At 51.8% G+C, this 21380-nt stretch overlaps 6 protein-coding genes across 6 annotated transcripts; 2 read left to right on the forward strand and 4 right to left on the reverse strand.

Annotated features, from left to right (window-relative positions):
• Positions 1–1019: 1019 nt before the first annotated feature.
• ASPACDRAFT_1863780 (alpha-amylase) lies at positions 1020–3276 on the reverse strand (the record flags this gene model as incomplete). Its single annotated transcript, XM_020197826.1, has 9 exons — positions 1020–1550; positions 1630–1870; positions 1954–2100; positions 2160–2322; positions 2378–2606; positions 2674–2782; positions 2835–2950; positions 3026–3064; positions 3124–3276. The coding sequence occupies 9 exons, from the start codon at positions 3274–3276 to the stop codon at positions 1269–1271; spliced, it is 1479 nt and encodes a 492-aa protein (XP_020060420.1). The 3' UTR covers positions 1020–1268.
• Positions 3277–3711: 435 nt separating this feature from the next.
• ASPACDRAFT_75555 (glycoside hydrolase family 31 protein) lies at positions 3712–7162 on the reverse strand. The gene is made up of 4 exons (XM_020204486.1): positions 6320–7162; positions 5861–6262; positions 5635–5805; positions 3712–5579 (listed from the first exon to the last, which is right to left on the reverse strand). Exons 1-4 carry the CDS (start codon positions 7018–7020, stop codon positions 3905–3907), a joined length of 2949 nt encoding a protein of 982 aa, XP_020060421.1. The 5' UTR covers positions 7021–7162; the 3' UTR covers positions 3712–3904.
• Positions 7163–8735: 1573 nt separating this feature from the next.
• ASPACDRAFT_22571 (putative C6 transcription factor (AmyR)) lies at positions 8736–10808 on the forward strand (the record flags this gene model as incomplete). Its single annotated transcript, XM_020199132.1, has 3 exons — positions 8736–9721; positions 9778–10228; positions 10311–10808. 3 exons carry the CDS (start codon positions 8736–8738, stop codon positions 10806–10808), a joined length of 1935 nt encoding a protein of 644 aa, XP_020060422.1.
• Positions 10809–11584: 776 nt separating this feature from the next.
• On the reverse strand, positions 11585–12988 carry ASPACDRAFT_21823 (glycosyltransferase family 31 protein; the record flags this gene model as incomplete). Its single annotated transcript, XM_020199066.1, has 1 exon — positions 11585–12988. The coding sequence occupies one exon, from the start codon at positions 12986–12988 to the stop codon at positions 11585–11587; it is 1404 nt and encodes a 467-aa protein (XP_020060423.1).
• A 2150-nt stretch (positions 12989–15138) lies between these two features.
• Positions 15139–17634, forward strand: ASPACDRAFT_75557 (signal recognition particle subunit SRP72). Its single transcript, XM_020204487.1, has 4 exons — positions 15139–15619; positions 15694–15967; positions 16030–16174; positions 16230–17634. Exons 1-4 carry the CDS (start codon positions 15299–15301, stop codon positions 17464–17466), a joined length of 1977 nt encoding a protein of 658 aa, XP_020060424.1. The 5' UTR covers positions 15139–15298; the 3' UTR covers positions 17467–17634.
• Positions 17635–17667: 33 nt separating this feature from the next.
• On the reverse strand, positions 17668–19056 carry ASPACDRAFT_1878783 (Gfo/Idh/MocA family protein; the record flags this gene model as incomplete). The annotated part of the gene is made up of 2 exons (XM_020198143.1): positions 17668–18731; positions 18876–19056. 2 exons carry the CDS (start codon positions 19054–19056, stop codon positions 17746–17748), a joined length of 1167 nt encoding a protein of 388 aa, XP_020060425.1. The 3' UTR covers positions 17668–17745.
• Positions 19057–21380: the final 2324 nt, after the last annotated feature.

Consider the following 21380-nt stretch of genomic DNA (forward strand, 5'->3'; position numbering starts at 1 on the left):
CCAGCCAGTAGTCTAGTCCGCTGGGAGGGGAGGGGGAGGAGAAAGAGCGATACGATGGACTAGACTTTGTCCCCTGGCCCCCTCGAACTGATAATGGCAACTCATGACGTACGATGAACAGAAACAATCCTTTTAGGTAAAAAAAGAGAATAACATCTCCGAGAAATAATATGTACATATGTACAGTTACACTACTGTATACATAGAAATCATTTCCTGCTTTGCTCGAGAATTTACTCCGTAAATACGGTACCAACCCAGTCCGAGTGGAGGGGGTCCTGGAGTGGTGTTCAATTGGGCCTCGGAGATACTAACTAGACTAGTCAGTCGGCTGGAGTTCAAGGTTGTTGCATTGTCACATGCAAACATGCACTCACTCACTTCCGCGGAAAGAGAGGATGGCAAAAGATAAGGTAGCCGGTTCAATTTAATCTCGGTCTCCTGTAGCTCAGATAAGAAACCAGGAACATGACGCCATATCGTGTGTTCGTTATTCCCCCTCTTCCCCTCCCCCTGAATTATGAACAGGTTATATTGTACATGTACCTGATTGTTGGTTTTTATCGGTGGTGTGGCCTTGGAAAGAGAAGAGGAGGAGGTGAAGCCTGGTGGTGGAGGTTGGGCCTGAACCACGAAAGAAGTCTGGTTTGTCTGTGCCTGCCTGCCTGCCTGCCTGCCTGCCTGGACTTTCTTTTTCCTTGTACTGCAGCAGTATACGGAATACCCTGCCAAACCAATTATAGTAAATTTTGTACACATACTACTCAGAGCGGAGTTAACCGTGACGTAGCTGGCAGCAGAGCCCGTCCTTGTCCTTGGCTTGCGGTCCGTTCCGTGATATCCGTTGCTGTCAGTGCCACCCATCCACCTACACCCCTAGTCTACGCTCGGTGACCTACGTAGAGTACTGTTACTGTTACTGTAAGTTGTACATACGGGTCCTCTCGATGTGAATATGGACTGATGACAGCAGGTATAAGAAGCAGGGTTTCTGGGTGCGTACGTGGCTTCATTAGCCTTGTTTTTTTCTTTGTAGAGTTTGTGCTTCTATTCGACTTTGAGCAGCAGTCTAGCTTAGTGTCAACTTTCCTCCCCTCTCGCCCCTGGGGAACTAATTTTATTGTGTCTTCTAGGGAACCCAAGAACCTTGGATTGGGTCATGTTTTCCGCCGTCTTCAACCCTTCAACCTCAACCTCTTAGTAAGCGGCAACCGAGAAAAAAAATACAAGGAACATCTAGACATGCGAAGAGCAACCCTTCGTAAGAACTAGGTACAGATCGAGCTCCCGCTCAGTTTTCCCGTTGGGAACAACACCCTCGGTAACCCACTTGCCATCGGCACGGGGACCGACCCATCCGCGTCGACGGTCAGGGTGGTGCAGGTGAACACCTCGGTGACCTTGGTGCCGGCTGTGAATCCCGTCCCCGTCAACGAGAGGGTGTACGTTCTGCCCCCGCTGCCTAGGTTGGAGAGCACCGTGATGATCTGGGTGCCATCGAACCCTTTTCGCATGGTCAACGTGGTGGTGTCGCTGTAGATTGGGTAGTTCTGCAGGCGGCATTGAGAAACACAGTTAATTAAGGCAAGAAACATGGGTAATTGTCAGATTTTGAGGGCTGAGACGCACCTTGTAAGTTAAGTACTTCGCATCTTGGCTGATCGCGTGGCTGCGAATCTTATTGGCCGTCGCTATCGAGGTGTAGAGGGGGCTGGTGGTGTTGTAGCCGGACAGCCAGGTGGCTTCGCGGTTGAGCGGGTCGTTGCCGCCGCTGTAGTGCTGCTCCTGACCCGCGTAGATGATGGGGATCCCGTCTGCGAGGATGGAGAATGTGGCCACATTTTTGGCTAAGGATATGTCCTTTGTGTAGCTTTTTGAAGAGATGGTGGGGTCAGCTGGGCTGTAGGGATGGCTTAGGGAGCTTGCTTAGAGAAAATGATTGATTCGACTTACGAGGCAAAGCGTGGGTTATCGTGGTTTTCAATAAATGTTCCCAGCAAGGTGGAGTCTGGACAATTGTCTTTGACGGTGTTGATCATGTTATATAAATCGCTGACGCTACCGCCTGTTGACTTGAATGCTCTAAGGAGAGGATAATACCTTTTGTGAATTAGCATTTTTAGCTCCCGTTTCGAAATTATAATGACCAAGGCTCATACATGGGATAATTCAGGACACCGTCGAGATAATTCTGATACGGACAGGTGTATGATGCATCTCCGTCGAGGACCTCGCCAATACAATATACACCAGCGGCTTTGTTATAGCCCGGCCAGAAATCTTTCTGGACGTGCTTGACTGTGTCAATGCGAAGGCCATCGACTGGGATTATAAGTTATCCACGTTTCATGCCGCAACGGATCTGAGATCAACCTACTGGAGTAGTTGGAGACAAGCGACTTGACCCAGTCATACCACATCGTCTGTACGTCACTGCGGGTTGTGTCCAGATCAGGGAGCGAGACCTTGTTATCGCCCAGCCAGCAGTTCTGGACGTTGGTTTGGTTGTCGTAGTTGGTGATGGCACAGTAGGGATGGAAGTATTCTTTCTTGTTGAAGGGTTTGAATACACTATAGTCAAGGGAGTCACCTGCTCCGTCGTAACCCTAAATCAATCTCGTCAGCATTTCCGAGTCTGATAGCCTGCTCCCGCTAGCATAAGGGTCAACAAACCATGTGGTTGGCAACGACATCAACCATGAGGTACATGCCACGCGCGTGAAGAGCCGAGGCCAAAGCCTTGAGATCATCTGCAGTTCCATAATGGGAATTGAGGGAGTATCTTTCAGAATGGGTAAACGCCTTCTCACACCAACGAGGGGCGAGAAGCTCACGCGTCTTGTTGCCAGTATCCATGGTAAGCCTGGCCGTAAGGGGTGTCTTGAGGGACTTGCGCCGTTACTGGAGTGATCCAGATGGCTGAAAATCCCATGCCTTGAATATAGTCGAGCTGATTGATGCCATCATTAAAGTAAACGACATGTCAAGCCCGCCAGAGGAGAGGTAAGGTATTGAGCAAGTTTACCTGGTTGATGATGCCGCGCCATGTTCCACCGCAGTATCTCTATGCACACATGTCAGCCTCACATGGCAAACTACGACTCGGGAACCTGCCAAACATACCCCGATGCTTGTATCACAAGTAGCAGTGGTGGAATTGTCCGTACGAGCAAAACGGTCGGTAAGCAAGAAGTAGATGGATCGGGAGCGCCAATCGGCCGGAGTCGCAGCGAATGCGGTCGCCGCGACCGTGAGCAGTAATAAGAGATAGTTCATGACAGTATTGTGTATAATAGCTGGCTCCATGGTGTTTCATTAACTGAGCTGGACTAGCGAGCTTTATATTTTACCGAAATGTGCACTGCCCAGTCAAGTCAACCTGAGTCTGTTTCACGATGGCCCGTTCCAACACTGTAATTTGTGCCGGCCACGAAAGTGGATACGCAGTAGCTGACCTTTCTCTGGACCCTTCATTTCCTCCTGCAGGATTCTCATGGAAAGGTTAGAGGTTAGAGATTAGAGTAGTGCCCGAGGACCTTTGAATGTTGGGGTCCAAATGCCTTGGTCTTGTTGGGGATGGATGGATGATGGTTTGGTCAGGGGGTTGAGGGAATTCCTCCTGGGTAGCGGCAGGTGACTTGTCCTTGTGCTTCCTTCCTCTTCTACCCTTCACCCAGACTCGCATTGGACAGATGAAGTGTTGATATGTTTCCCTTTGGGTCGTTCCGACTCGATTTATCAATGGTCGACAATGTTATGGTTGGCAATTTTGTCCTCAGTCTCGGCAAAGAATGTCGGCGGATGGTCCGCCCGACCGCAGATCGCTTCTCATAAATAAAATTTATTCAACAGAACGCTGCTATACTCGCATCATAGACACATAAGGAGTCATCATTCATCGCCACTACCACTCCAAAACCCAGTCCTCAGCCCATGCACCGCTTCTCGTTACATCCTGCAGATCGCCAACATGCAAAATATGCGACGTCGAGTTATATTGAACTTTCGACAGTTGTTTCCCGTTGAGCTTTACCGATGAGGGTCTCTGTTTCACTCCCAGCACCGTAACATTCGCAAGTGGATTCTTTTCCGCCCAATCTCCCTTCGCCGAAACGTGCAGGCTCGAGCGCGATGCCGAAAAATCAACCTTCAGCGTCGCGTTGGGATCGACGCTCACCCCGTCATCAAGGTAGAGTTGTCCCGATGCAGCACCGTCACTATCAAGCGCAGCTAGCAAGGACCAAGGAGACTTCCGAGCCTCACGAGTAGTCAATGCCGGCTCCTGAAGAGGAAGGATATTGCCACCGCGTACGTAGACTGGAATGTGGCCCAGTGGGGCCGAGATTGTCGTGTTCACGCCCGCCTCTGCATCGACAACCGTCTGTGTATACCAGTCATACCACACTTCTCCATGAGCCAATCCGGGAAAGACACCATTCACGCTATCGGCTTGCGGCTCGAGCACGGGTATGGCCATGATCGCAGGGCCAACGAGGAATTGAGTATCCACGCCAGCCAAAGTAGGATCATTGGAGAATTCCCAGGCGAGCGCACGCATGACCGTAGATCCAGTGCTGTGGGCGAGATGGAATAGGGTATAATAATAAGGCAATAAAGCATAACGAACTTGCATGGCGGTTTTGGTTGCTTCAATGACCGAGGCCCATCGATATGGTTCTTGCGGGATGGCCGAGAGTACATTGTGGTTTCGGTAGAACGGGAAGAAGGCCGATAACTGCATCCAGCGATTGCAAAGCTCTTCGTCCGTATTTCCGTTGAATCCACAAGTATCAACTCCGAACATCGGGATGCCAAAGAGAGAGAAGGAAAGCGCCTGAGCGATTGAGAAATACATGGATCCCCACTTCGAGATGTTGTCTCCGCCCCAGTGTCCAGCCCACTTGCCTGAACCAGCAAAAGTCGAGCGCCCAATAATGAAGGGACGGCGCTTGCCGGACCAGACCTTGAGCAGACCTTGGTAGGTAGCATTCAGGCCTTGGTGACCAAATAGACTGTGGACATCATATTCCTGTACTCCATCAGAGTGGGTAGAATTCGGTGAGATGGCATGGACACTCAAGTCGTGGCCAGTTTGCACATGATTAATCACGTATGGCGGATAATTCACATCACGCACACCAGGTGTAGGTGTCGTACGCAGGTAGGATATAGAAGTGGACGATGAGGACCCGACTGAGGCTGCCTGGCTGGCTGCCCCCGCTGAAGCAGCGGCTGCTTCAGTAGCATTGGTGATGTTGAAGTACTCCGGGTAGTCGTAGACGATGTTTCCAGGCTCACCAGGAAGCAGGAACGGCGGATGCACCGGGTTCAGAGTGAGGTTACCAGTCCCGCAGCTGCCCACGCAGAATGAGGAGACCTCAGCCATATCATACCATACCCCATCATAAGCCAAATTACCGGCCCACAGAACCAGCTCATTGGTCCAGAAGTCTGTTGCTCTCGGATGATGCCAGTCGGGATACACAGTGTACCCAGGCCAAACAGCGCCGATGTATAGGCTACCATCGGGATTCTTGATGAAAACATCATCTGCAGCGCCACGAGTATATGTGTCGTAACTGAATTTAAAGTTAGAGAGAATGAAGTAGTCAACAGATGGAGTAGGCGACCTACGCATCAGACGCATTCTCGGGATTGGGAATGTACAGCGCGGCATCGACAATTGGCACGTAGTAGCGCCCACTGTCATGAAGTTGACTGAGAAACTTTGCACCCTCGCTGTAAGAAAAGCGATGTTGATCATTGTCGAAGTCACGATATCCGTGCATGTAATCGATATCGGTCCTAGATACACACATCAGCATTCTGCCCGTCAAACAAAGGACGGTACACGACGAACCAGATATACTCTAGGGGAATTTCGAACTTCTCGAAGTTAGCAACAACTTCTGCAAGTTCAGACCAGTTATTGTAGCCCCAGCGACATTGATGGAAGCCGAGGGTGCTATACTGCTGCATGGCTGGCAAGCCCACGGTGCTAACTTGATACTGCTTGGTCACATCGGCCTGGGTAGGGCCCGAATAAAAGGTCAGGTCAATGCCTCCACCAAGAGTTCGCCAGGTCAGCCTCTGAGATCTTAACAGCACTTCTTGCCCGTGGGCGTTTCTCAAAAACACGCCATGCGAATAGGAAGTGTATTGTTCAGAGGCATTGAATGCACTTCTCTTCGCATGCTTGTGAGAGCCGTCAGCCTTAAAATATCTCGTATCAAGGTAGAACGGATGTTGCCCGTATAGGTTGCTATAAGACTACAAGTCAGTAGAACTCGGGGTATGTTTTCTGAGCTGGAGGACTCACCTATCAATAGGATCTCCGATATCCGCCGCATACATGGTGACATTCGCATCCTTGAGCAGACGGAGCTGGTTGAAATGTTCTCCGAGACCGTACAAGTTGTATTCTTCTGGCAGGAATGTCGAGAACTCTATGAATTGGTTCTCATAGACCAAGACAGTACCTCCAGTATCAAACAAGACATCACCGGTAGCCTTGCGAACGACCTTGAAGTGGAACGACGGCTCGTTGGACCAGGAGAATGTGAGATCACTGCTGGAATTTGTTGCACCACCACCTGACTCGGGCCTAGGTACGAACTCCTCTGATAGGATAAACCACGAGGAGTTAGAGGCGTCGACATACGTGGGAAGGATCTGTATATTCAGTCGATCTGATGCCTGGTAGTCCACCGTCAAGGTCAAGGTATCAATATCTGTCCCATAAACATTGCATGCCTTCCCGGCCAGGTCCAAGCGTGCCGTGAAGCCATGGGAGCTCTGTTGCACGTTTGAGGCCTTGTAACCGGGACACACTGACTGTGCATCGACTGCCTGAGGATCATCAATGTTGGCAATCAATTGAGCCCCCACATCCGCTTCAGCCGGGATAGTGAATTGCGCGTACGAGGCGGATGCGGATGTGGTGAATAAGGTCGACTGGCTCAGCCCAGAGGCCACGGGCATGAGCCAAGCACCAACCAGCGTTACCATCAGATTAATCATGGCGAGCAGCAGGTAGAAACCAGCACCGTCGTCGTGTTATGGTTGGCTAGCATGAGAACAGCTAGAGACCCTCGGGTTTGTTCCTCCACGGAACCGGGCTCATATGTATTTAAGTCCTTGTAGTAGGAGCATAATGCAGTCGGTCATTGGAATTCTAGACGGAGGTGCTGTGCAACCATGCGTTGTCCCCCGCAGACAAGCCATTATTGCTCCGTCGAATTCCCGTGGTGCAAGGGCGGATCGGGCCCGCATTCAGAGTCAACTGGAGGCTTTCCGGCAGGTTAGATTGATGCGGGGAAGACAAGCCAAGAGTAGAATTGGCTTTAGATGATCGAAGAATGATGGCAGGACCGGAAAAGGGAGAAAGGATCGAAGACAACCTTGAAGCCAAGATCAACCATTGGTGTTAAGGAATTGGTAACTACTTGGCAAATCCCTCGGTTAGAGACCGGGAGGGCCGTAAGTTGGTTGCCAGGTGGATGCCTGAGACTTCTGGCCTGATAACTATCACCTGATTCTCGCTCTAATTGGTCACTTCCCCGATAATTGTCCGACGACGTGGAGACTCGCAGCAAGCGAAGTACCTAAAGTACCCAAACAAGCCATCGATCGTTTCCTTTTCACTGCATTCCTTCACCTTCACGAATCCCTAAGTCTCACTAGAGACCGAATTACACTCGCGCGAGACCACATCAGGCATCACTAATCCCGACTGAGATCCGGTCCGTCCGGCCAATATCTTCAGCACGGCTCCCACTTCCCAAACAGCAACCGGTGAAGAGGCCGATCTTCACACCAGCATCGCCGCATACACAACGAAAATACCGGGTCCAGCCTCGGCACTTCCCAGGCAGGATCCTGGGGGCAAATGAGGGTCTGGCGTAGAGGAAAAAGAACCTTCAAGCGGCCTGCAATGGGCATACACACTCTCAGCGTCTGGCTCGGCTTCCCGAAGCGAAGTGCACCTTACAGTCGACAGCCAATACATGTGCGAAAGCACCCGAACTGTGGAGAAACCGGCCAGCAATAGGACTGAATCTCAATCACATGAAAAGATCTTACGGTATACCAGTGCTCTTATTACATGCAGGGGCCGGATAGTCAGAAATAAAAATGACGCACCCAGAGTCTTGGTCTGTCTTCAACCGTAATGCGCACATTTCCTGGAACCTTCTCTGGCCGAGTTTTCTAACAGGTGGATCGCCTGTCATACCATTCATCAGCAGACAATACATTGTCTCTCGTTTTATGGGGTGGTCTAGTCTGGGTGCCTACACTCAAACTCACTCTGTAGTAGTCGGTAGAGAAATCCTGAATCGGTTTCGCACGGTGAAGGGGCCGCCTCTCGGTACCTTCGAGGCCTGAGGGGCGAATCTGGGCCTAGGAAACGAAACGAGATTAAATCGACTAACAAGCAGGAACCCAACAGGGTCTGGTACCGCGGGGTCCGGGCCACCTGGAGGACGGGCCAACCTTGTGCCTCGCGCCATGTTTCCCTTCCCCGCTTGCGCGCCCCCGGATTTTCCGTTCTTCGCTGCTTCCCTCCCTCCTCCAAAAACCGCATGATCTTTATGTATCTCTGGATCCGCGTGGCCTTCGAGATTGAACATCATCTCTCCTGGATCTATCACTCAATCAACGTGAAATGATGCCCATGGACCATCATCGTTACTGCTGATCTTCTACCGCGATCCGGCTATAGTCCCCGCAAACCAATGGACTCGCATCCTTCCCCCGCTAAGCCTAAATCCTCGAAACAAGCCTGTGATAACTGCCGCCGTCGAAAGATCAAATGCTCTAGGGAGCTTCCTTGCGACAAGTGCCAGCGTCTCCTGCTCTCCTGCTCCTACAGCGACGTTCTACGGCGCAAGGGTCCCAAATTTCGCACCATCTATCCACTTGCGCCGATTCACCCATTGGTATCCCGCCAACAACGGGATTCTTTTCACCAGCACCCACAGCAGTACCCTTCAGAGGAGCAATGGACAGCTGATACCGTGGCCTATCCATTGGTAAGGTCGCCAACGTCGCCACCATTCACATTAACGGACTCTCAATACCTGTCTAATGATGTTTTGGAACCGCTTGCCCAGCTTCCTCCCCCGGAGCTAGTCTCCTCCCCAGACTCAACGAACTCGCTCTCGGACTCTACAATCGGCATTATTCGTCCCTATGCAAGGCGCCTTTCAGCCCCCGTACTCTTAGCTCACGTCAATGTGTACCTCAAATACCTGTTTCCCATCATGCCAGTAGTGCGAAGGCAGGAGCTCCAGCGAGACTGCCATCGACCCGAGCTACTTTCCTCGCAAAGATATGCATTTCTGGCATCTCTATGCGCAGCCACGCATATTCAGCTCAAGTTGGACGGAACGACTTCTGTGCCCGACCCCTCGCATTTTCCGACTGGAGCCGAAGGCCACTCGTGCATGTCTGGAGAGGAGTTGCTGGCTGAGGCGGTCCGAGCAAGGAAAGACTGCGACGTGGTGGAAGAACTCAATATGGACAGTCTCCTGACATCATTCTTCCTCTTTGCTTCCTACGGCAATCTAGACAAACAAGACCATGCTTGGTTCTACCTTTGTCAGGCTACCTCCATGGTCTTCACGCTAGGTCTGAACCGCGAATCAACTTACGCTGAGTTGAGTGTCGAAGAAGCCGAAGAGAGGCGGAGAGTCTTCTGGCTGCTATTTGTGACAGAAAGGTAAGCGAGTATGATGTCGCAGCATGATGAGAATGAAGGGGTCTGATTATGACTAGGGGCTATGCACTTCAACAGGCCAAACCGGTAATGCTACGCAACTCCATTCACAAACCACAAGTCCTCTGCTCCGAAGACCCGATCCTCGCCTACGGATTCATCAACCTCATCAGCATCTTCGAAAAACTGTCCGTCAATCTCTTCGACTGGATATCCGCCGGCGGCGTGGACAGCTCTTCCGAGATCCCACCCACCTCCGCCATCCAGTCCAGTCTCTGCAAAACGGTATCTCTTGAGGGAGTGTCAGAGATCCAGAAGGTTGATATACTCATCACCCAGCAGTGGCTGCAAGCCATGATGTGGAAGCTCTCCATGACCCGCCCCACCCAGCCCGGGTCTCGCGATGATGCAGTCCTCCCATTTCACCTGCCAGTCATGGTCGGAAAGGCCGTGATGAACGTCATCAGCGCAGCATCTCAAGACGCCGTTGATGCCCACGGCATCGGCATGGTGAGTCAAAAGCCCCCGAGACAGAATCCATCCCCCCCTTTCCACGCCTTTAAAACCCACTCACGCCATTTCTATTTATCAGGAACAAAAACTCTTCGACCTAGGCACCGCCGTTGCCGACGTCACACGATCCCTAGGCTCCGGCTCCGGCTCCGGCTCTTCGAAAGCCGCTCACCGGCTCACCGAATCCGCCGTCGACCCTCGCGAACTCCTCTGGGGAATCCTCACCACCCTCTCCCGCATCCGCGGTTCCCAGTCCCACCTCTTCCCCACGTTGCTAGAGCGCTGCAAAGGCGCCCTCGACTTCACCTCCCCCCTCTCCATGGGCGAGTTTCTCGCCCTGCCTGCACCACCACCGCCTCCACCACCACCGCCATCTATCAACAGCAACAACAACAATAACCCCTCCGAATCGTGGAACGCGGAGACCAGCGCACTCGATATAGTCGCCTCGTTGCCGGAAAACCTCAATCTTCAAGATGGTCCCGATGATGGAGACACGCTGTCGCAGATTCTGTCCCTGGCATCACAGATCGAATTTCGGGCTGGAAATGGACGGGCCGGTGATTGTGCGTCATAAGTGAAACTCGCATAGTTGTGGGGATTTCTCCCCGCAATGACTGGGGTGTGTGGCATGGTGAATTTGGTTGGGTTTTTGTGCTTGGACTTGACTGATACCACACCTCAGCTTATACATATACATACATACAAAGGCCTCGAGTAATGAACATAATGGTTTGTAGGAGATACTGATCTTGTGAAATATCCTGTTATGCCAATAGACTTCAATCTCGTCGTTAGGAACCGACTCACTGCTCAAGGCGATGCGAAATGAACAAGACAGACCTAACTTTCCTATAATTGATGATAAAATACATGATCAACAATCTCGGTTCTAAGCAGAAAAAGGGCAGAATTACGTAGACATCTAATATGATAGGAAGAATTTTCAGGGCCTCTAAAGAGAACGAACACAAAGAATGATAATCAGTGTAACCAAAACCCGTCCGTGGCAGAGAAAGTTCAGTCGTGTTGCTATACATAAACTATGACGGCTAAGCGTCAATAAACGAAAACCTGTACAAATAATGGGTATGTGCCAAAACCAGCTCTAGCCTTGGATCGCACGTGATCACATGGAACAAAGGCAAGGGGAAATAAAACGTTCATGATCTATGCGCCGTTATAATTATAAGTGTGCCGCACTGACGTGCGGATGGATCCACGTATTGTCTCGGTGAAGCACGGGACGTGATCCGTCGTCCAAAAAAAGCAGCAGGCCGGTGCTGGGTATATGACGACAATTTGAATGTGCTGAAAAAGAGTAATCAATGGCGTAAGGTAGAGCATTCGCATCTACTCTTTTCGCCAGATTAATTCCAGAACCTTATCACCGAGCTCAGGGTCCCGACGAATGTACCATTGGCGGACCTGGTTGCCATCGATAATCGCATCTTCGTGGATATAGCTGATCTTGCCTTCATCCTTTGGTCGGAGTGGGCCAAGTTCATGCAAGAAGGACTCAAAGACTGCACCATTGTCGCCGGCCCATGTGAGCTCCATCGACTTGTCGCCCGTGGGGACGTCATTGCTGTACTTGACGATAGAGAAGCCGTTGGTGAGGATCCAGCCGTCGCCGAAGTGCCATTTTCGCAAAAGACACGAGTCGCCACAGACCTCACTGACAACACCCAGCTTGGCCATGTCGGCATTGAACCATGACTTCCAGTGATGAACGGAGAGCGGCGGGGGTCGAGCAGCCTCAAAGAAACCAGATACATCACCCCTCATATCGATCTGTCGCAGGCGGTGATCAATAGTCAAATGGGCATCCGAATACTGGTAGATGCAGAGGGATATCTTGCGATCTCCCGTGGATTCCATTTTTTGACAATCTTCGTAAACCTCTTTACGGCCTATTTGCTCGATCAGGGGTCTAGACATGAAGACGCCAGCGCCTCCGAAACCCATCAAACCGAAGATTCCGACTTGGGGCATCGCTTCCGATAACCCACCAACATAGGTCTGTGCTGAATCATCATACTTCGACAGAGCCTGTACCAGCGCCGTCATCGAAGGGAAGAAAGTATCGTCATCGATGACACAAGTCCATCTCGTCTGCGGCCGCAGATTCTTGGCCAAATGTGGCACTAACGAGAAGTATCGGTGCTGGTATTCTTCAGTCGATTCGGTTACCGAGAGGTTAACACCTAAGTTCTCCGCCTTAGTGAGGACTTCATTGATCCGTGCATCTGGCTCGATGAGTGCCAAGATGCGAGCGTTCGTATGTCCAGCCCAGTGGGTGAATGCGTCTAGCGACTCGTTCAGACGCTCCAATGTTGTAGCAACGCCGAAGTCGATGTGAGATGCGTCCGCCCTTGGTAAGATCGCAGGTACAGAGACAGAAACAGGACGAGGCATTAAGCAATCATCCTGATGCATGCTATCTTCCGCAAACCGATGGTCCTTGTGGATTTTCTCGAAAAGAGGCACTTCGAGTTTTTGTGCGATGGGAACGACGTCACTCGAGGAAGGAGAAGCGACAATTTCACGGCGGACATATTGAGAGAGCTTGCGAACATTGAGGCGTTGGAGGGCATCGAAGTCGGGTTCGCATTCGACTTCGGAGGAAACGGTGATATTTGAGATCGTCTGAGTCGTAATTTCGTGGTGAGGTTCGATCTCAGGCCAGAGGAAGATCGTAAAACTGGTCACAAGACAAGCTGCGACCACAAAGCGCAGCAATTTTCTCCTCCACATGTACGAGGCGCCCATGGCGGTCCGCGGCTTCTCCTCAGTCTTATTCCACATCTGGGTCCGGTAACTTTATATCGTAGAAAGGGAATAGTATTGAATCTAGACGCCGCAATGGAACTGCAAGACCATCGCGATGCTCCAGTGATAGTGGGAGAGGAAGAGGTAGAACTGTGGAGAATATGGCAGGAGAGGCCTGGTCCAAATGGGAGGGCGGGAGCGGGCGGCTAAGAAGAGGAAGGCGAGGGCGGGAAACACAGGATATAACAATCGAGGCAGGAAGGAGAAAAGAGCAAACGATCCTTGAAATCCGCAACGATGGAGGATATGACAGGCAGCGTCGGAGACAGGCGAGGACGGCAGAGGGATGACGAAGGTCAAAAAGAAAGCGACGACGACAACGTCAATCCTGGGCCCGGTTAACCGTCAGGTTAGTGGAAGAAGATATGGAGTGGGAAGGTTGATAGCCGATCAACGGGGCTCCGAAATACCATTGCAGCAAGAACAAGCACCGCACGGCTAGAAAATGGCCGCATCTGACTGAGGGACGAAACGAATCATGGCCGGGCGGAGAATGGCTAACCCAGGGATCGACTATGGGCCAGTCTGGTTTCCTTAAGGCCCTGGAGAGTAGTGGATGGAGACCGATCCATCTGCCGTCCAGTGGTCTATCGAATGAGAATTCATCAAGTCATCAGGGCACACCTGCTGGACGGAGCAGCCACACAACATGTTCCACTGTCCACAGGGGCCGATCGGCCTAGAGACCAGTGCTAGGAGATTTCCCTGAAGTGACAGTCTCCCCAGGGTTACGTTCTTGAATTAGGGGTCTTTCTGCGCTTTCCCCAAACATCCTACTCCATTTCCCTATTGCACAGTGCACATTTGCACCGTGGGATGGGATGATGGATGGTCAGCTTGCCCTTTTGTCTTTGTCCTTTTTTCCTTTTTTCTTGGTGGCAGAGTACACATGGTTAGGATGGAACCGGGACAGGAGAAGGAGGGAAAGAAACAGCTTTCTCCCACTTAACTTTCCACCCCCAACCCCCCCCCCCCCCCCCCCACCCCACCACCTATTCATGTGGCCGCACCGCTACAACCCCTGGGTACAACCATGCATTTGACGCGCATTCCGTTTGGGCGAAGGGCCTAAAACGGACGGCGGGGGCGACGGATTGCTGATGACGAATCGCCGGCGCATAACAGCGATTAGATAGCGTTCCGCATGAGGAATCTATTATGGACTCTAGCAGCGTCAGCAGCGCCAAGCGGTAAACTGTACACTGCTCTAGAGAAGAAACACGTTGCTACAGTACCTGAGTGTAGGGTAACTATGTGTTAACCTAGGGCCCCTTGTATGAGTAGAGAGGAGAACGGTGGTATTAATCGCGCCTGTTGCAAGTCGAAGTAGGATCATCGCAAACAGCGCCCCGGGTAGGGAGGACAATCCGGACAATATCTTGTTCCGGCCTCCTCGCCTGACGTCCAAGTCAGTCATGTGCTTCATGGCCACAAGTCTTTTTTTTTTCGCTTGGCTTGGTGGGCAGGAGATTATTATTGTTCTTATGGTGTCGGACAACAGCCGTTGAAAATAATAATAAGAATGCATTTCTTCGATCTGACCCGATTGATTGGCTCTTGTTGTCTGTGCACGCCGCCACGCAGTATTCAGATGGCCTCGCTCTAGCTAAGCAGTCTCAACTCAAAGGATGCGTATGAACCATAGGCTGGATAAGCATGTCGGTCTGTCTGACATTCAGTGACCCTGAAAAGTAAGGGGCATTTGATCTAGAACCTCATCGAGAGCTAGGCGGACTATCTGAGAGCCACAGCAGTCACATAGTATTGCTAGTTTGGGGGGGGGGGGGGGGGGTAATTGCATTAATGAAGTGGTAAGGTATGCCTGGCACAGGCTGAATGTTTTTCACCTCCTTCTCTTTAATTGTAAGGAAGCTTTGCTGTCAACAACCCTACAAAGCTGGACTAGCTTTCATCAATGTCCTAATGTTGAGTCCTCGCATGATTATGATGGTCGGAGGAAAGGCCGGGGAAATGGGCTACGGCCGCCTAACTAAGCCTCTAGTGCAGAATTCCCCGATATGGAAATATCACACTCCCGCACAGATGGTTCACAAGCTTGGACTGGCCACTTGAAAGATCAAGCATATCCAGCTCATTATTCTTCAGATTCATACATCCATAAGAACCGCTTGAGTAGGAAATTTTTGATATCACCTCACCTCAAACCACGCCCATCTTGGGCTACTGCGAATCACACCCCGGGTGACACGTTGGTCAATTTGACACGGCATCGCCATGGCTGCTCAGTCATTGAGTTCGTTGCTACAACGAGCCTCCATCGATGACCACGAAGAAGTTCTTCAGTCCTCCAACGCTGCACTGGCCAAGTCGAGGGCCGATCAGCATGCCCAGCATATCAAGGTCATCGCTCTGTTAAAACTCGACCGCTACGCTGACTGTCTGCGTGTGTTCGAGGAAGCTGGTGACGGCTTGAAGACCCGGGCCGCTCTGGAATATGCCTATGTGCTCTACAAGTCAGGCCAGCCGGAGGAGGCCATAGAAGTAGTATCCAAGGTGACTGGCAACCGTGGTGCTCTTCACTTGGAAGCTCAAGCCGTATGTTACCCTTGCATGTGTTTCATACCTTAACATCAACAGTAGGTGCTAATCTCTAAGTTGCGAAATCATAGAGCTATCGCGCCGAGAGATTCAGTCGCGCCGCCGATTTATACGAAGAACTGTCGAAAGATGGAGCCTCAATGTCTAACGAGGAAAACGATCTGCGCATCAATGCCTGGGCTACGGATGCACAGCTGCAGTGGAAGGGATATCCCGAGTCTGTCCGCCATAACCGACCAACCCGTGATGATTTGGAGGCATTTGAAACCGTGTACAATGCTGCATGCTTGAGCATAGCAAAGGGCGAATTCGAGCAAGGAGAACTGCTTCTGAAGCGAGCAAAGGGTTCGTGCTTAGAAAGGATATACAGAGGCGATAACGATTGCTAACCCCTCCTCGTTACACAGAACTGTGCCGCACGTCAGAAGATCTCACCCCGGAGGACAGAGACGCCGAACTACTCCCGATTGCTGTGCAGCAGCTGTACGTTCTGCTTCGGCAAGGAAAGTCCGAGGAGGCTCAGTCCATTTTGGAGGAGATCTCCGTCAAGAAGTGCGCATACCTTCCCTGGTCAAACTATCCCAAATCGAAGCTTACTCGACCGCAGTATTCACGAAGCTTCGACGAAGAAGATCGCACAAACCAATGTCACCCTAGCCCGCGGCGCCTCGGCCAACCCTTATGCATTCTACAAGGCCTTCAACGAGATTCCAGACTCGACAGAGAGCGACAAGCTGTTCGACTACCAGAGCCACCTGACGATCGGCAACTCACACGCCGCCGACCTCCTTGTCCGCAAATACGACGGCATCATCCGCTCCACCTCCAAGGCCCTCTCTCGAGCCGCCTACCCCTCCACAGAACCGAGCGCCAACCTCCTCTCGGTGTACAACGCCGCCGCTCACGCTCAAGGTGAATCCGGCACGAAAGCGCTCAAGCCCATCGTAGCAGCGCTGGACAAACGGCCCAAGGACGTGGGCCTGGCCCTCACGGCCGTGCAGCTCTACGTCGGCGTGGGCAACACCACCTCCGCGATCACCACTCTCGAGGCCACCCTTCAACTCCTAGACGAGTCCATCTCCGAGCAAGATAAGGAAGTTCGATTCAACCCGGGTGTTCTGAGCGTGCTTCTCTCCCTCTACAAGCTCGAGGGCCGCAAGGTCCAGATCCGCTCTGAACTGGCCAAGGCCGCCGCCTACTGGCAGCAGCAGCAGCGGGAAGGCGCCAACCAACCGCCGCCCGCTCCCCTCCTCCGCGCGGCCGCCGCCTCCCTGTTGCACTCCACCGACACCTCCGACCTTACCAAGGCCGGCGACCTGTTCAAGTCTCTCTACCAGTCCAACACCGCCGACAACTTCGCCGTGGCCGGCTACGTCGCCGCGCAGGCCCCCATCGACTACGCCAAGGTCGAATCCCTGGTCGACAAGCTCCCGTCCGTTGCGGACCTGATCGCCGAGGTGGACCTGGCTGGCCTCGAACAAGCGGGTATCGCGCCTTCCTCGGGCGCGAACGCCGCGGCTGCGGCTGCGATTGCGGGCGCTCGCAAGCGGTCAGCCACTGCCAACCTTAAGGAAGACGGCGGTGCGGCGAAGAAGCGGGTCCGGAAGTCGAGGCTGCCCAAGGATTACGATCCGGGTAAGACCCCCGACCCGGAGCGCTGGCTGCCTCTGCGCGATCGCTCGAACTACCGGCCTAAGGGTCGCAAGGGCAAGCAGCGCGCTGCGGAGCGGACACAGGGCGGTGTTGTGAACGACAAGGCTGAGGAGTCGACTGCGGTCACCAACCAGCCTAAGCCTCAGAGCGGTGGTGGCGCCAACAAGAAGAAGAAGAAGGGCAAGCGGTAGTGATGCGGAACGGCAATTCCTCATGTTTTTTTTAACTTCTATTCATGAGACATGTCTTGCATTGGCTGACAGAGAAAAAGAAGAGAGGTCTTTTTAGACACCCTGGAAGCATGTAAATAGAAATTCGGTCAATCTGCTGTTCTGATGCAACTCCCCCTTTCGTCTTCGAAACAAATAGCAATATTCAAAGTATGCATATTAGTTCTTACATGTGAGACTTTCTTGCTAAAACAGTATCCCACCCTGAGCATAACCGCGCGTGTTGCCAATTTCCATTGCCTAGCCCAGAGGAGTCCGAATGGTGCCACACTGCCGATCGTACTGCTCGAAGATTTGGTAAAACAGCTTCAGATCCTGAAGCCCATCGCGGGCGGACGTCTTGGCCATCTTATCTTCGGTGAGATAGGCGTGCAGCACCTTGAGTTCTGCCTCATAGGTCTCCTGCCACCCACTCACACTCTCTGTCCTCTTCATCTCCCCATTCTCATCCGCCGTCTCCACCACGACCTTCACAGGCACACCACGAGCGTACGGCAGACCATACTGAATACTGACAGTCTTTGTGTCACCATAGATTGCAAGGTGTGCATCACAACGCGGCACGGCATCGGTACCCGTCTCGTACATCAGGGTGAATGGGTGCTCGCCCTTCTGCCCACTGTAATAATGGAACAAGGCCGAGTAGTATGGCTCGTTCACAGAGATGTTCGAGATGGCATCAGGAAATCCAAGCGAGTCGCGCATCAAGCCCAAATCATGACAGCCCAGAGAGGCAAGAAACTCGCAGAGCGCGATCCGTTCTTTGGTCAGTTCCTGTCCCAAGAACATCTCCTGCAGCAAACCGTGCATGAGCTGCGGGCCACTATCCTGCTTCCTAATCTCCTCCGATGCGAATCCATATGCTGCTGCACCAATCAGGGCTGTCCAGAGCTTCTTCCGCGGTGCGGTAGCCGTGTGCGCCAAGCTAGGGCCCGCGATGTTTCGACAGCGAGCGTAATAGATGCGATCCAGGGAGGCAACCTCCTTCCTGAAGACCTCCTCGATACAAGGGGCATAGCGTCGCGCACATGCCACAAACACTTTAGCACCATTGGGGGCGCGCTTCTCCGCTTCGATAATGCGCCGTGCACTTTGGATGCTCAGGCTCACGGGTGTTTCGACCATGACGTGCTTGCCAGCATCCAGAGCTGCTACTGTGTAGATCTCGTGGTACTCATTGGGCATGAAGTTGAGGATCAGCTGGATAGATGGGTCGGAGATGATCTCTTCGGCGGACGATGCACGAGCGATGTTTTTGATTCGGTTCTCATGGCCATCGGCTGTAGTCATGCCAGTTGCGTGATGGCCGTTGATATGGCCGTTAGTGTGACCGTTGGTGTGACCGTTGGTGTGACCGTTGGTGTAATGGCCGTTGGTGCAAGTCTTCCTGGTGCTGTTTATCGTCTGCTTGGTATCTTTTGGAGGATTGTAGATGGCAGCTACTTGGTATGTGTTGGTAAGAGCGGTAAGGATAGGAAGGTAGATTCCTTGAATGGCTTGGGCGCCTTCGTCTCCGGTGAGGATCCCGACTTGGAGGACCTTCTGTGTCATCGTGCTTCTCTTGTTCAGATATGTGCTTTCGGGTTCCTCTGTATCGGGTTGAGATGCGCTGGATGTGCATGTGTTAGGCTCATGTAGATAGGACCTGCGGACCTTGACTTACGCAGGTAAATTCAATAACTTAATCAGCCGGCACGAAGAGTAGACAGAGCGAGACTCTGGAGATCAGGAGGAGGAGAAAGAGAAGGAGAAGAGGAAAGGCGCATTTTCTGAGGTGAAGAGAAAGACAAAGTTCTGAACGTGTTGGAGCACTGGCTTCAGGTAAGGAATGCTGGATGCAAGGGATGGACTCGGGATAGGAAACTACCTGCTTGTTGCAGTGTTAATGTGTTAACCCTCTACAAATCCGGCAACAAACACGAATTCAGAATCGAGCGTGTTAAGGAAACAACACCTGCGAAACTTGGAACTTGTCCAGCTTGGCTCGAGTCCTGCCTTGTGTTATGATAAATCTTCTCAGGCTCGTGAGAGAAAAAGAAAAGGCTGTGATGGTGATATCAGAAGCAAGATGCAGGATCATGGAGCTCTGTCTTTCTTCCACTGGCTTTTGTTGGGTCAGGATATTCCATGACATCAGTGGCACTTGTTTTCTAATATTTTTCTAATCGTGCTTGAAATTCTCTGCTGAAAAATAGTTCTCGATGTATCCTTTGACTTTTTCCCTAGCTCTATTCGATAGCGTAATGAGATCGAGACGATTAGAGGCATGATCCATCATGCTTGCTATAGATCGATATGGACTACGGTAGGACTGCAGGTCGATCGGGTGGGGCCGAAATTGCCTACAAAAAAAGACATCAGATAATCAAACATCCCACCTACATGCAGCCTGTCTGCATGACACACGAGTAATAGAAGGTTGACAAGCAAACTCCCGGGACATCTCAGTCAGCTGGTACTACCATCCTACACTTGCTTGATTCGATAATTTTGCAGTCTGTGTGGGATGAGATTGTGATCACTGGCATTTTCGTTACTGGCAGGTCATGTGCCAGCTATTATGCTTGGACCATGTATATGGTGGTCCCAGTACACACACTAAACATGATCTGTAAGAGGAGTAGAATATTCTGGACGCAGCACCGCCTTATGCCATGACGGGCACGATAACCTTCTGCAAGCTGAAGATCAATTCTATAGGCACCAATGACTAGTTGCGCAATCCAGTGAGGGCAATCTAATAGACTTTGAATGAGGCTGAGTTTTGTTGACTGTAGGTACAGTACATCTGAGTAGTAGAGAGTCAGAAGTGGAATCAGCTCAGTCGGTCGTCATCTCAATTCGACACGAAGCGACTAAGCCCCGTTTAAGGCTTGATGCAGCCTTAGTGTTGATTCAGCGGCTTCTCATTCGATCTGAGATGTGGCTGTGAACATTTGGAGCCCGGAACACTCTCTCCTTTTTTCCCCCCTTTCCCCTCCAAGTTGACTTACCTTACCTTACTCCTCTTCCGCTGTTGCCCCTCTGACGACATCATCGGATTATATCAAACAGCCAGCTGTAGGGTCAACAACCTTTCCCTTCTTCCTCTCATCACCACCACTTCCTTCTCCGGACCCCAGAACCAAAGTCAGATATTAATATCGGAGTAACCCATCAATTCATTATGGGGGTAAGTTCGAGTCCAAGTTATTTGTCCCACCCGCCCTTCCATTTCTCGATATTTTTGTTGTTCGACTGCCCCGCGTTGCTGCCCCGCTCATCCCAAAGCTCGGCCTGCAATCATCTGCATCAGCTTTCGAACACGTCAACCTGCTTCTGCTTTCGTGGTGTACGGTACATGAACTCGAACTAACCACTGCACTCTGCACTTGCTTCCTTCCTCTCTAGTTTGCGTCGAAGATCGCCAACGGTATGAACCGCCCAGCCGACGGGAACACCAACAAGCCTGGTGGTGGTGGTGGTGGTGGTGGTGGAGGTGTGTATGGAGGAGCACCACCCACTGGCTACACTGGAGGACCTCCAAGCTCGCTGCAGCCTGGAGGAGCACCCGGTGGATATGTGAGTCCGCCCTACGCAAGTGACTAATCTAATCCCGTCGCCCCTCACGCATCCATGATTCATTCATCGTCACTATCATCATTGATTCAGTTTGCACATCTTCTGGACTCTGGTAAACTCATCTTTCCTCCCCCAAAGCTGACGCAGTCTTTTCCTAGCAACCACAGCAAATTCCTCAGCAGCAACAGGGTCAGCAGTATCAGGCTTACTCAGGCTCGCCTGCTCCCGCTGGTGGTCCGGTAAGCTAAAAGTTTCCTTACCTGTTCTTTCTTTATTTCTTCTTTTCTTGAGTAATCTCTTCCCAACCGCCCCCC

The sequence above is a fragment of the Aspergillus aculeatus genome, assembly GCF_001890905.1.
Source record: "Aspergillus aculeatus ATCC 16872 unplaced genomic scaffold ASPACscaffold_2, whole genome shotgun sequence".
Classification (NCBI taxonomy): domain Eukaryota; kingdom Fungi; phylum Ascomycota; class Eurotiomycetes; order Eurotiales; family Aspergillaceae; genus Aspergillus; species Aspergillus aculeatus.

Bases quoted from the DNA above. Each gene is read 5' to 3' on its own strand.
- ASPACDRAFT_75555 (XM_020204486.1), bottom strand. From the start codon at position 7,020: ATGATTAATCTGATGGTAACGCTGGTTGGTGCTTGGCTCATGCCCGTG. The intron at 6,263-6,319 runs GTGAGTCCTCCA...GTAGTCTTATAG, and splicing joins ATCGGAGATCCTATTGATAG to CAACCTATACGGGCAACATC. The intron at 5,806-5,860 runs GTTCGTCGTGTA...GTGTGTATCTAG, and splicing joins ATTCCCCTAGAGTATATCTG to GACCGATATCGATTACATGC.
- ASPACDRAFT_75557 (XM_020204487.1), top strand. From the start codon at position 15,299: ATGGCTGCTCAGTCATTGAGTTCGTTGCTACAACGAGCCTCCATCGAT. The intron at 15,620-15,693 runs GTATGTTACCCT...GCGAAATCATAG, and splicing joins TTCACTTGGAAGCTCAAGCC to AGCTATCGCGCCGAGAGATT. The intron at 15,968-16,029 runs GTTCGTGCTTAG...CTCGTTACACAG, and splicing joins GCTTCTGAAGCGAGCAAAGG to AACTGTGCCGCACGTCAGAA.